Source organism: Centropristis striata, chromosome 1 (assembly GCF_030273125.1).
Source record: "Centropristis striata isolate RG_2023a ecotype Rhode Island chromosome 1, C.striata_1.0, whole genome shotgun sequence".
NCBI classification, from domain to species: Eukaryota; Metazoa; Chordata; class Actinopteri; order Perciformes; family Serranidae; genus Centropristis; species Centropristis striata.
Genome location: NC_081517.1, coordinates 32,965,348 through 32,979,677, shown reverse-complemented (window position 1 = coordinate 32,979,677; position 14,330 = coordinate 32,965,348). Strand labels below are relative to the sequence as shown.

The 14,330-nt window shown below is 38.5% G+C and overlaps 2 protein-coding genes across 2 annotated transcripts; both read left to right on the top strand.

Moving 5' to 3' along the window:
* The first annotated feature begins 783 nt into the window (after positions 1–783).
* zgc:158803 (LUC7 domain-containing protein) lies at positions 784–7,986 on the top strand. The gene is made up of 10 exons (XM_059339044.1): positions 784–1,405; positions 1,887–1,981; positions 3,120–3,218; positions 4,203–4,313; positions 4,456–4,599; positions 4,983–5,159; positions 5,305–5,483; positions 5,567–5,596; positions 5,989–6,144; positions 6,860–7,986. The coding sequence occupies exons 1-10, from the start codon at positions 1,345–1,347 to the stop codon at positions 7,083–7,085; spliced, it is 1,278 nt and encodes a 425-aa protein (XP_059195027.1). The 5' UTR covers positions 784–1,344; the 3' UTR covers positions 7,086–7,986.
* Positions 7,987–9,272: 1,286 nt separating this feature from the next.
* pane1 (proliferation associated nuclear element) lies at positions 9,273–14,155 on the top strand. The gene is made up of 6 exons (XM_059339135.1): positions 9,273–9,460; positions 10,551–10,627; positions 10,901–10,999; positions 11,485–11,564; positions 11,790–11,881; positions 13,033–14,155. Exons 1-6 carry the CDS (start codon positions 9,404–9,406, stop codon positions 13,180–13,182), a joined length of 555 nt encoding a protein of 184 aa, XP_059195118.1. The 5' UTR covers positions 9,273–9,403; the 3' UTR covers positions 13,183–14,155.
* Positions 14,156–14,330: the final 175 nt, after the last annotated feature.

Below are 14,330 nucleotides of genomic sequence, written 5' to 3'. Positions count from 1 at the left end.
CAGAATAATACCAAGAAAGTAATATATAATAACAAGAAACAAAAAAACGTATCGATGAATTGAAATAAACTTAAACAGATAACAGGGGCAAAAGACACAAGCTGGAGTTTGTGTAATTAATTATTCCATTATAGTGGACAAAATTATTGACTTTTTAAAAAAAACTTTATTATAGCAACATGGTCGAATATAAGACAATACACCAACAAAACGCCGGCTGGGGGTTTCGACCTTAGATATATATCTATGGTTTCAACAATACAGAGGAAAGCTTTCATACAAAAACATTGTAAAGTGTACATAAATGCAAAGTTTTATAGCTTTCATGTTGGTAGATTTCTTAATAGACTTACTGTATTGTTTGGTTTCATTTCCAAAGACAAGAAAGAGAGGTTTTTGATTAACGTAACGACATTTATGGATATGCCATTTGGCTAACTGTATCATGAGATTGATGTATAGTATTGGGGTTTTTTTGCAAAAGGAAAGTCAGTGAAACCAAACAGTATATGTTCAAAGCACAGGAACAAATGAGGTTCAATCGAAAAATAAATCAGGTTACTAATATCTTCCCATAATTTAGTTGAGAAAGGGCAAGACCAAAATAAATGAAAAACATCTTCAGGGTGTTCTTCACAGAAAGAGCAGTGCATTATATGTCTTTCTTAAATCGTTGTAAAAAAACAAACTTTAGATGGGTAAATTCTGTGAATTATCTTAAAAGATACTTCTCAAAATGATTGACTTCCCAACGTTTAGTAAGTGAGGTGTAACGTCATCAAACCGACCAGCGCGCGGGGCTGACTGCAGCACTTCCTCGAGGCGGAGGGACTAGAGCGCGCGCTCCGGTGGGGAAGTGGAAAAGGCGGAAGAAAGGACGTTGAAATAAACTTGCCAACTTCTGGCTGACTGTCTAGAAAAAACATTTGGATAGTAATGTTGCAGAAACACAGGTCCGTTCCTCCTGTGCTGGTTTAGTTAGCTAACACGGTCAGCCCGGCTCTGACACCCAGTCACCGCTCTCTCTCAGCCGGCCACACGGCTCCACGGGACTCCGGCACTTTGAACCAGACTTTAACCGACCCGGAGCCTCCACCGTCACAAAGTCACAGTTATCTGTTGTTAAAGTGCAGTGACAGACACTCAGTTTCACTAACGTTACACACAACCCGCTCGGCGGGACTCGGGCTTCTCCTCCTGGTGGGAAAAGTTGTCCGCTGGTCGGTCGGTCGGTCGGTGGTCTGGTTGGAGGAGCCGACGAGGCCTGCAGTCGAGGCGGCTGCATGTGTGGAGACTGTTGCTGCTGCAGGCGACGAGTGACTCACACACCGATAGCCCACAAACATGTCGGCCCAGGCACAGATGCGAGCCATGCTGGACCAGCTCATGGGGACGGGGAGAGACGGTGAGAGCACGCCGGGGCTGTGGTGGTTTCTAAGCGGATCAGGACATGAGTTTGTGTCGCTGCTAGCATTAGCCGCGAAGCTAACCCGATAAGCCAGTCCGTGACACAGAGAGGCATGCTTTTCAAACCATGCTAGCTAACATGAGGGTAGCCAGCCGGCTAGCTACCTGTTGTGTTTGAGTGTACATAGCAAGTTAAGTTGTTGCTAACATCTTTCACACAAAAAACATATCAATAACATTTTAGCATTGTGTTTGCTTAGTGTGCTCTTTTCTTCGTGATCACCAGATGTTTTCATTATAGCACTCTCGAGCAGCTAACTTTTAGGATTTACTGTTAACAGATGTGTGACTCTTCATTGCAAGCCTGCCCCTCAGTGATATAGATCCATCGTGTTATGTTTTAGTCGAACGTCTGGCTGACATGTCAACCTTTCTTTCTGCTGTTGTGTTGTTTTTGTTTGTTTGTTTTTAATATTAAGGAGATACCATGCGGCAGAGAATCAAATTCACAGATGAGCGAGTCTGCAAAAGTCACCTCCTGGATTCATGTCCTCATGATATTCTGTCAGGCACCGTGAGTATCCTGTTTATATACGCACCTATACACCAAGAGCATTATCATGTATCAACTGCAGTCAGAAAGTATTAGGAGAGCTGCTGTCATTGGTTTTGGCTGTTCTCCAGGACAATGTGGTACAATGTCTAAAAGCTTAAAGTATTGACTTTGAGCTTCCAGGGCCAACAGGTCAGTGATTGTGAACATACAGACAAGGGGCTACTTTTCATCTGACCCCGATTCAAATGTTGCACTGTCTTAGGATCAGATTGAATTCAAAATTACTTAAAGTGCGAAGGGAAGATAGTGAAAGTATAGGCCTGCTACCTGATATAGTATCACTATGAACTAGGGATGTAACAGTACACAGGAGTCATGGTTCAGCTCACACCATGGTTTCGGAGTTAAGCTTTGTCAGTACAGTGTGGGAGAAAAAAACCTAAATGTATAAAGATATGTTTTACAAACATATCTGTGCCAAAGACAAAATCATGTTGCATAGCAATGTGCTTGTTGTTCTGACCTCAGTATATTATACTGACAGTTTCCAGGTGAAATTTGTGCTTGTGAACTTTGGTTCTGCCTTACATGCCTCTGTCGGTGTACCTTATATGCCTTCTGAAAGCAGCTGTATTCACCAGACCGTGACAAACCGTTACAGCATAAGGGAACGGTCCAAAATGTTAGCTGCAGTTTGTGTCATGGACTACAGCCAGATTGGGCCTGTAAAGTATTTTCTATAACTTTTAACTTGTCTGATTACTCTCTATCCCCTTAAACTTGGAGACTCAAAGGTTTAAGCACCATCCATTTAATGTGAATCAAAATGCCCCCGAATTAAAGTGATGAGTCAGCACTTTAACTTCCAAGTGATTATTCAGTTTAAAATGCATTATGCTGAAGTACAAAACAAACACAAAAGGTGTTTCTGTCTCAATACTCTGAGTGCACTGTACTTGTCCACATAGCACGGATTCTGTAAAGAAATGCAGTCAGTCTCTTAGAACTGGCCCTGCAGCACTTTGATTCCAAGTATCTCACATTTGCAGTCTCTAATGTGATGCCATTTAAAATGCTTGAATACAGGACAACATTTAACACAAATGATGATGCATACAAATACATTACATTGATGTCTTTGATTTGATTCCTGCAGAGAATGGATCTGGGAGAGTGTATGAAAGTACATGACTTGGCCCTCAGAGCAGACTACGAGATCGCCTCTAAGGAGCAGGAGTACTTCTTCGAACTAGATGTAAGTAGTATACACACACTAACACCCTATCACATATTAGGAATGGGCATTTTCATTTGCGATAATATAGAGTTCTCACAAAAATTAAGGAAATCTAAATCCACTCTGTACTCTGAACCAAGATAGCAAAGCCTTGTAGTCTTCTATTATTACACTTTGACACAGTGACACACAATTTTTTTTCTGTCATAAATTGAGTGCAAAGTATACGCATGCCAATTTTCAAATGCTCGCATAACTCAAAAAATAAATAAACTGGAATTGAGTCAGGATGTGAGAACATTTTTAAGCACCTGTAATGTTGTGTCCATGTGCATCACACAGTCTGTTGTGTAGACATGACAAGTCCAGATTCCTGTTAAACTAGTTTGTAACGTGAATACTTTAATTCTGTTGTTTTTCCTCACGGTCTTCACTGAGCAGGATAAAATAATTATCACTGATGACATGTGTTCCTAAAACCTGTATCATGGTATTTTAAACCTCTGTGCTGTGTTTTAAAACTCCCAGATATTACATGGATTATATTTTATCTTCTCAAGCGTACTTTTAACACTGACACAGCAATATGTATTGTTTTGTTTTTGTCTCAGTTCTATTTTGTACGTGCTAATCCCAACAGTGCATATCTTGAGCATATTCTAAAAAAATGTGAGAAGGTAGCACATGTTTCATTTCCAAAGTTGAGGAGAACAAAATATTTGCATTTCATTTGTTTGTTTAGCTCATTTGGCTTGTAGCCCTGACTATTTCATCTGTGGCTATTTAAACAGGAAATCGACAACAGAAAGTCAAAACCCAGCTGAAAAACGTGACAAACAGTTTGGATTTGGAAAAGTAGTTCTAATCAACACCTTGGGATATCCCCACTGCCAGGGGTCTAACCAGAATAGATCCAAATGAAACAAACAAAAATAAGTGAGAGTGTGACCTGGTATTACACCCACAAAAACCCATTTATTTTGACACTGTGTTTTCTCACAGGCTGCTGAACACCTTCAGTCTTTCATCGCTGACTGCGACCGGAGAACCGAACTGGCAAAGAAGAGACTAGCCGAGACACAGGATGAGATCAGCGCTGAAGTGGCTGCAAAGGTTACAAACACACTGTTTATTAAGTCCCTTTAAGTGCAGCTGTGCCTCTTTAAAATCAGGAATAATTTAACTCTTGGCAAAAATCATGCCATCTGGTTATCACAAATCTGTGCATAACTTTTTTTTCTCTGGCTTTGAAAAGGCTGAACGTGTCCACGAGCTGAATGAAGAGATCGGGAAGATGCTGGCTCGAGCGGAGCAGCTTGGCAGCGAGGGGAACGTAGACGAAGCCCAGCAACTGCTTGAAATGGTGGAGAAGACCCGGGGCTTGAAGAAAGAAGCAGAGGTCAGAAAGTTAACAAAATCTTTGTTGTGACAAGTTTATAAATGTTTTTACTAACATGTCACCTGCAATATTGGTTTCAGAAGGTGAAGATGTGTGGTTTACTCATAACATTAATAAAGTAATACATTTCATCAGTGATTTGTTGTCACATTTTTTTACTTAAGGGTAGCCAAAGGCAGTTAAATAAATTATCTTTTGTCAAAATGAATTACGACATGAATCAATATTTTTGAGTTGACAAAGGAGGCCTAGGTTTTTTTTAACACACCTTGCAGTAAATTCCAGGCTTTATCATGCATGCAATACAAATCTATATCTTTTCATGGTGTGTCTTTAGTTAATTTGCCGCAGCTTCAATGTCTCATAACTTTTTGTTGTTGCAGGATGTGTACAGAAACTCGATGCCAGCCTCCAGCTTTCAACAACAAAAACTAAGAGTGTGTGAGGTGTGCTCTGCTTACTTGGGTCTTCATGACAATGATCGTCGTCTAGCTGACCATTTTGGGGGCAAACTGCACCTCGGCTTCATTGAAATACGGGAGAAGCTTGAAAAGCTCAGGGTAAGGGATGGACTCAAACTAACATGTGCAGAACTGCTTTAATTAGCATGATTAATGTCTAATGACGATGATTTGTATTGTCCTGAACACATGAAAATCTGTGGCTAGTATTTTTCAGGTATGTGCTTTGTTTCATTTTATCCAGAAAGCAGTTATAGAGAAACAAGAAAGAATGCGAACAAGAAGACGAGAGGAACGTGAAAGAGATGACGAAAGAGAGCGACAGTGGGAGTTGGAGCGGGAACGAGAAAGAGAGCGGGAACGAGAGCGCGAAAGGGAGCGAGAATGGGAAAGGGAGCGAGAAAGGGAGAGGGACCGAAGGAGGTAAAAACAATCTGACCTTCTATTCTTGGAAAATGTTTAGCGTCATCTAAAAAACTCACTGATTTTTGTTCATGTCTCTCTAGGTCAAGATCTAGAAGTGGAGAACGATACAGGTATGTCTTTCTTGACCAGAATCACCAGTCATAGAATATAAAGACTCAGTGTACAACACACTGCTGTAAATTGTAGCTCTACTTTAGAATTTGAAATTGGTGTAAATTATAAAAACCAAAAAGATCGGCATCTCTTGGTTTTGCAGTCTAGCTTTGGGCTAATTTTGTACCATAACTTGTATTTATTAACTTTTTAATATTCTCAAATGGAAATGGAAAACTTGAAAAAAGAACTCTGAGGCTTAAATATACGCATGAGGCACAATTTGAAACATCTTCTAGTTTCCGAAAATTTGCTTGTCAGCGGCCTGTTCCATAAAGTGTGCTTACTAAATAAGCCAGGCCTTTAACCCTTTAAAATCTGTTTCCCTCTCTTGAATTTGTTTTTTTAGGGAAGGGGGCTCGTCGTCCTCCCATCATTCAAGACGCCACCACTCTTCTCGTTCCAGAGAAGAAGGTGGAGAACGGGATCGGGAGAGGGAGAGGAAACATCGACACAAGGACAGCCATCGCTCGCGCTCCCACTCTCACAGACGCAAAAAGAAGAGGTGTGGTTTTTTTATCAATCACTGAAAACTGAAACATTTAGATCCTGTACATAAATTATGCATGAGCGCAGGATCATTGTGTTGTCATTGTGAGTCTGTTCCACAATGATGAGTCCAGTCGTTACACAAATTGTCAAATGGGCTGGTACGCTTATAAGTGAGTCCCAACTCAACCCATCAGTTCTTTACTCCGCACTTCCTTTACATAGCAAATTCCAGCTCTCTCACTCTGGCCGTTGGTATGGGGGCCCTAGGTTGAGAAACAAAACAATCCAGAAATGCTTTTGTAACAGCAGCTATTGCTCTATTAAACAGAGTTGATGCATTTGATGCATGGCACATTAAGCTTTAAGTGAGTGGAATTACTTTCTTGCAAGTTCTTTTGCTTGATTTTATTTTGGACCCTATGATCACACTTGTTTTTATATCCCCATGATTAGTATGCCTATGATAATGCCTGTCTTGTTTTTATCCCTTTTTATTTCACATAAAACTGCAATAAAATCCAGTTAATGTTAGAATAAGAGATGTGTCAGAAGAGGACAAGGAGCCACAGGCTTATGCGACAGACCACCCCTCAATTAAGGGACAAAAACAAATGAAAACATCAGAAACAACAACAAAGAAACTAAGCGTACATAATTAGAGGAAATACATTTTTTAAAATGAAATGGCTGCTTTTCATGATGCTAATCCATGGCCGTTTTTATATCAGGTCCTCCAGAGAAAGATCATCTCACACTCGCGAAAGAGAGCCCTCGCCGTCCCAGGAGCAGTCTGCAGAGGGTTGGCGTGAGGACAAGCCAGAGTGCAGAGACTGGGCGGACAAAGAGAAGTCCCCGAATGCGGACACAGCCAAGGGCAGGGAACGAGAGAGATCCCTGTCGTACGAGCGGGACCGACGCTCCAGCTCAGAGGAGCGAGAGTCCGGGGAGATATGAACAGAAGTGGACATCTCCAAAGTCTTTTGATTTGGATATATTAATTACTAAAAAGGCGCATGGAGAGATGAGTGTGTGTTGGCGTGAATGTGTGTGTGTCTGCTTTGTATGTGCGTTCATGTTTAAAGAGGGATGTGTACATTAGCAGGGGTGGATGGTGGAAGCCTAGCATGGGGATGAGGGAACGGCTTCAGTGGTGGCGGTCAAAGAAACATGCAAAACCAACTTTTATAAGAATGAATTGTGAAGCTGGTGTGAACTGGAAGCAGTACAGTCATTTTTTATGCCATCTCGTCGATCGTATGTACAGTTACTTTGACAGTGACGAGTGAGTGAAGAGACAGCAGTCCTACTTTGAGTCTGTTATGATTTTGCTCACAAGTGCTGTTATTTTTTTTTTATCATTAGTTGAACCTTCAATGTTGGTACTGTTTTTTTCTCTTCTCTTCCATTAGAAATCAATCAGTTTCAGTAGCTGTGGATTAATTTACAAGGGTTGGATTCATTAATGGGGCATCCCTTTCAGTAATGTTTGAAATGAGCTGTGAATGACTGAAGGCACTTCTGATGTTTGTGTTTTATTTTCTGCCTTCGAGCCATAACAATCTCATTTGGGAAATCCGTTACACATCCCCAAGCCTGCCTTTAATTCGGGATGCAGTGAAGAGCTCCTACTTTGAAAATAAACTCTCTGGTCCCCCTGAAAGAAGTCATCCAAATAGTTCAGCTCAGTTCCTGACATGTGAATGCATAAAGATGATGTGCATATTTACATACTGACACTTAAAGGCCCAGGGACTCACGTCCTGTTTGCTGTGATACAACCTGGTTGTACTGGGGGAGTCTACTTTGCTGTGCCACCATTAAGTGAATAAAATTTACTGCTTCTATTCAAATACAATGTGTTTATACAAATGTCTTTTCAACTTCACCTTCTGTTCATGCATATAGTGCAGACAAATTAATTCTTATCATTGACACATACAGTGTTAAGGTGAGACAGATTGTGCTGCATCCAGCGGACAAGTTTCCCCATCCATTTAGTTTAATAATGCCCAGCATGTCACAAATGTTTATTTTCTTATTTTAAATCTTTGTTGTCCTGTCATTTATCACTAGTACTAAAATAAGAGTTAATGTGTGTTTAAATGGTTTCTTGCTTGTTTGCCAATAATTTTTAGGAAAAATCATCTCATTGGCTGTTATGGATTAGGATGATTTGTGCAGCTAGCTGTGAAGTGATGAAAGAACTACTCAGATCTTTAACTTTAGTTTTTTTTTAAATAGACATACCCCAGGGTAGAAATCCTCTGTTATAAGTACAACTCCAGCATTTAAAGTATTCCTTTGGTTATGAGTTAATAACTAAAGGAAGACCTAATAATACTTTTAAATATAACGTATTAGCACTAAAATGATCAAAAGTAAAGTTCTCATCATGCAGAGCCACCCATTTCAGAATAATGTATATTATAGGATTATAATTGGTCATACATTATTGTGTAGGCATCACAAATGTTGCAGCTGGTGGAGCTGATTTGCTTTAAATGCTATTGGCTACCACAATTTATTTGATTATATTTTGTGTTATAGTTAGTTATATATTAAGGCTGCACCTAACAAATATTTTCATTGTCAATAAATCTACAAATTATGTTCTCTATTAATCATAACCATAAAATGGTTCCAGTTTTTTCAGATTCCCTTAAATGCTTTCGTGATCTAATTTGATCCTTATATGTACTGCCAGGTTGATTATTCCATAAACATACATTATTATTATGTTGACTATGATTAGTTGACTATATATTGCTTAAAAAAAACATTTCATAGCTGGAAAATGTAAACTGTCAACATAAATGTAGTGAACTGAAAAGTACAATATTGGCCTCTTTTATGCAGTTGATTAGAAGTACTATAAAGAAGCATAAAGTCAAAAATGTAAAATACAAGTACCTCAAAATTGCACCTCAGTACAGTTACTGCTGTGATTCCTTTTCATCTGATGATTCCCTGTGGAGATGAAGACCAGCTGCATTCAAGTCCTGAATTGTAGTATTTTGCTCCGAAAGTACAATCTGTACTTATACATCCTGAGGAGTGAGCTGCAAAACACCCAGCTGTCTGTAGGTGGCGCAAAACAACTGCTTATGTAGGGAAACGCCATGACGTCAACTACTGATGCCGTCAAACGTAATGACGTCAGACGCACGTTCGGAAAAGAAGCGCGAGCGAATAGGAATCTGCTGAAATGAGCACAGACTTTGTTTACTAAATTTTAATAATTATTTTAGTGTTTTATAAGTGTTTATATCACTATGTCGCTACTGAAGCCGTTTAGTAAGCTGCCTGGTTTGAACACAGCGAACATTTTGGTGAGTTTATGTTAATTCATTACGTAGCTGTTGACAGGTAACGTTGCAGAGACAAACACAACAATGTTTAGCTGCTTTCAGGACGAGCTAACAGGAGCATTAAAGTGTTTTAAGATCAGCCTCCCGTTTGTAATTCATATTAACCGTCACTGCCTTTCTGTTCTGGATATTGCAGTTTACTCCACCTGACATAAAGACTCACTTTTGAATAAGATAAACACTTTTATAACGCTTGTACTTCAGTCTATTGGAGCAATATCCTCGCGTTATCTGACTTAACGATGGACCCACGTTTAGCACATTTTATAGAGTTGCGGAAAATAACAAGTACATAATTAGTATATTTAGTAAAGTAGATTGAACTAGTTGTACTCCACAGGAATATATCCATTTTCTACAATTTTATTTGCTAGGTATACTTAAACTCCAACCCCACTAATTTTTGAAGGCAGATATTGTACTTCTTACTCAAGAACACAAGAAGTTGTGATGCGTTGTGAAACGTAAATAAAAACAAAATGCATCAAATTCAGGGTGAGAAGTCAAAAGTTTAAGCAAAACAACTTTTTTGAGTTTAGGAAACGAAATGCAGTGTTTATCCATAATCGCAGAATCCACCATTAATGCACCAGCGTTTGTAATGCATGAATATAATATTCTGAAATGTGACAATCTGAATGAAGAGGATTGTGTGGAAAAACATGGACAGACTTTCCGGGATGTTGTTCTGACTTGAGGGGGTGTTCATGCGAATTTTCCCAGCCGGGAACTAATTTTTACAATTATCCTGACACCACATGAATTCAGGGTGAGAATCAAAGTGTACTCAATTAATGGTATGACACGATTACAATATTTGTGTTTTCTTTCAGAGCGTTTTTAATGTCTGTAAATGTAGATTTTAATGGTGTACCTGAACTGATTGACTTCTGACAACTTTTCCGTTAATACCAATACATTATATTTAATTGAAGGTCAGAAAATAATTTCTCTCTGACATATAGTGGGGCATAGCAATAAGGTGAACAAAAATGTAAAAACTGAATCGAAGCTTCTGGTTTTGTGCTGACTTGGGGTGTTTTTCCTCCAGCTGGTGGAGAGTGAGGAGCAATTTCAGCAGAGTTTAGCAGACGCTCTGGTGGAGGAGACTGCCGTCACTGTGAATGTGTGAGTACTGCTCCGTCCTTACAAACTGCTGTGGTCAGCTGTCTCCCATTAGTAATGTGGCTTAATAATACACTTATAGTGTTATATTGTCAGTGCATAGTGTTTTAACCTTCATATACTAAACTGTCTTTAGTTGTTTGATGATTAGGGCTGCTATCATTCAATACCCATTACGTGAATGTAAGTATTTAGATGGGCAACATTCCACCCCTGAGTTTATTTTTATCATATGCCACATTTTCATGCTTGTTGCATGTGTATGAAACCCATCAGGAGACTAGCTAAGAACCTTCCTCTGCCCATGGAGAATGAGGAGAGCCGTCCGAGGATAGACCTGGTGGTGTTTATCATCAACCTCACCTCAGAGCTCAGGTAACTTTCAAATCCTCACATATTAATATTTTAATCTCCTCACCTAGACACACAGGTGATATATCTACTCTGTAATATAGTTTTGAGTTAATGAATTGTACTTGTATGTTGTGATTAAACAAATTTCAGTCACAACTGTATTTTTTTGCACCAAGAACTATATTTTTTCTGTCTTTTAAACAGATTTAGTGTAAAACCTACCCCATCTGTTATTTAATTATGAGATAACTTTGGTATCCACTGCTTTGTTAACTGGAACTCATCTTTAAATAAAAATAGGATGAAAATACAGACTTTTACCCTTGTATTCAACCATAAGGCCAGATTCTGTCATCAGGTAGAAAAGGCTTATTATTTCTCTGGTGTGTTAAAATATTTAATGTTTTATTGGTAATAATTAATGTTCTTTCCAAATATGGATACATTTTGAAAATGTATGATTAAATAATTAATTCTGTGGCATTTATTATTTTGTTTTGTCATAGTTTCCAGTCAGCAGAAACTTCCCTGAAATATTTGGACCCTGGATATTTCCTTGGAAAAGTCTGCTTCATGGTCACCAACGGTACAGTCAATTTCTTTATTTGTTTCCTCTCCTCAGCTCCTTGAATCACATCAAGGAGGGCAAAAACAGGAGCAAAAAGCGATGAAATGAAGCGCAATTCTCCAACATGTATTATTTTTCAGTAGCTTACAGTTATATACTGTTAGCAAATTGGCCAAGTGTAACCATGGCCTTTCTTGTGTGTTTCTCTGACGAGCTGCCCTCTTGTGAACCTGTCTCTTGCAGCTCGGAACCCTTCGGTCCCCACAGAGCGCCTGGACGCTGTCAGAAAGATGGCTGCATCGCTTCACTGCCCCTTGCTATTTGCAGAGGATCAGGTTTTTATGAACATTTGTTACAAACATTGATCATGTGTAGGGCAAACATACTTTTACAATTGATGGCCACAGTGGAAACAGGGTATGTGCAGGTTTCAAAAAGTCTTAAAATTCTTTAAATTCAGTTTCTTAAAAAAAACTGTAATTTTTGTCATTATGGATTGATCTGCAGATTCTTTTCTTTAATAATTGTTTTGTATATTGATTGTCGGATATTAGTCAGAAGTGTCCATTATATGTATTTTTTTAAAGTATATTACACACAAACACGAATACGGTCATATACTTTTTACCCCAGTGAAATGTCAGAAAAAGTATGATGGTTTGAAAATCTGATACTGACCACGCCTATTCTTGGTAATCACTGTTTCAAATATCTTTTATTGAGAAGAATTATTCACAGAAGTATCTGAACAAGGTAATGTTTGCTTTCCCCCCCTAATAAACATGAAATATTAAAATATACATCTACATAAATAAAGTGTCAGAGAAACAAAACATGACAGAACCATCTGATTTAGCAAATAAAAATACAATAAGGCCAAGAATAAACAAGTAATAATAACAATGTCAAACAACAGAATTAAGAAGATAAAAAAGCAAATAAATGAAGAGAATAAAAATGTATAAATATCTATTGTTGCTCATCACTGACTAATTCCAGATTGAGCATTTAGTGTAAAAAAAATATATATATCAAAAAGAATAATTATTAAACAAAGATTTTAAGGCATTTTTTAAGTGTTAAAATTCTGAAAATGAATCATTATTTGGTAGTTATGATATGGTAGTCTAAAATGCTGTTGGCTAAAAGATTTAACTCAGCGATAGTGGAAATATATATATATATATAGTATTTTCATAGCAATTTTAGGAAAGGGAACATCAGAGCAACTTTACAAAAAGCAAGTTTATCATGAAATTAATGTATAATTATTAAACTGGCTAACAGGTATTAAAATGTATTCTGTGCAGTGTCACAAAACTTGTCAGACTGAACCTGCTGCACTCTGTTGAAGCTGTTTGTGCAGTTTCATCATGTAGCTGTTTAAGTGTTTCTGCAGTTGTTGACAACAGAAAGTCTTATCTCTATAGTGTGTTTTCCTGTTTCTTTAAAAGCAGTCTTGCGTGATGATGTTCTTGCCCCGCAGACATCAGATGGTGTGACCAATGCCACAGAGCGGCTGCTGACCATCCTGAAGGTGGCAGCCGGCCTTGTTCCCATGGCTACCGCTCTCTACCTATCGAACCTGACTCGCTGCACCGTGCCCCCAGACATCGACCAGCCGAGCTTCGATTAGTTACTGTGGATGTGTTCTCTGGAGGAAATGTCTTGTCTGACTTTTTCAGGTATATATTTATATGTAGTAGTCCATTGCAACTGGACTCTATTAGCTGATAACACATTTGCATTTCTCCTGTTCATTTTAAAATTACATGCTTGTGATTTGGCTTCTAGTAGCTGCAGTTTCTGTCTTCTCCCTGCAGTTTTTTTCACAGTGGGTAAATGTGTAAGTAATACAATTAAATCTTCAGTTTCACGGTCCTGGTACTTTGCATATTGGCTCACTGTCATAGCCGGGACACTGAATAAAACAGGGCCATTGTTAATGTTTTAACTTAACTAACACCTGTGCTTTATCTACTATAGCGAGTGAAAAGGCGTCTCAGCAGCTGTCTTCTGTTTTTTCCTATATTTTAACCAATATAGTGAACTGTAACTTTTAACAGTCATCGGAATTACTCTCATATACTTACATTAAAAGCCCATTTTTTTAGATGTAATGTATCAAGTTAAGAAGTCTGCACACCCTAAGTACATCCACACGGGTGATTTTATTTATTTTGGTTAATTCAATCTCTGGACTGCGTGGGTTTTTACAGTTTGTGCTTGACAGACATCTGCCTTATTAACATAACTCTGCTTACCTTCAGCCTAAACAAAGGTCTGATCAGCCAGATTGAAAACACCTGTGTGGGTGTGCAGAGGCCTTTGAATGACACTGTACTGTGGTATCAACAAATATCAGTCTGCTTGTTGTTGCATATCAGGGCCAATGATGCTGCACGTCTTCATTCAGAGGCACAGAATATTCCTGTATTGCATAGTGTTTATAGTTATAATACAGTACAATATGTTTTATATGTAAATACAGTGTGTGTGTGTGTGGCTGTTTTTTTTTATCTACACGCACATTCGAACTATAATGGGTATAATGAGTGTGTATAATAAACTATTAAATATGTTTATAATCATTAAAAGTATTAATTCTGTATCAACAGTATATCCAAACATCACTTTCATTACTCATCACATCACATCAATAGATCTTCATCATTTTTTTCTGTTTCTGATTAATGCATTGCTCTCAAACTGTTTTGTGGACCTCTGTCTCTACATAGGAATTGCTCAATGCTCAACCATGACTCAGCACTTTTAGACAACTGC

What these genes read in the sequence shown, in the direction of transcription:
- zgc:158803 (XM_059339044.1), top strand. Translation starts at nt 1,345, where the DNA reads ATGTCGGCCCAGGCACAGATGCGAGCCATGCTGGACCAGCTCATGGGG. An exon ending in CATGGGGACGGGGAGAGACG is followed by an intron (nt 1,406 to 1,886) that starts GTGAGAGCACGC and finishes TTTAATATTAAG; the next exon opens with GAGATACCATGCGGCAGAGA. An exon ending in GCTTGAAGAAAGAAGCAGAG is followed by an intron (nt 4,600 to 4,982) that starts GTCAGAAAGTTA and finishes TTGTTGTTGCAG; the next exon opens with GATGTGTACAGAAACTCGAT.
- pane1 (XM_059339135.1), top strand. Translation starts at nt 9,404, where the DNA reads ATGTCGCTACTGAAGCCGTTTAGTAAGCTGCCTGGTTTGAACACAGCG. An exon ending in TGAACACAGCGAACATTTTG is followed by an intron (nt 9,461 to 10,550) that starts GTGAGTTTATGT and finishes TTTTTCCTCCAG; the next exon opens with CTGGTGGAGAGTGAGGAGCA. An exon ending in AACCTCACCTCAGAGCTCAG is followed by an intron (nt 11,000 to 11,484) that starts GTAACTTTCAAA and finishes GTTTTGTCATAG; the next exon opens with TTTCCAGTCAGCAGAAACTT.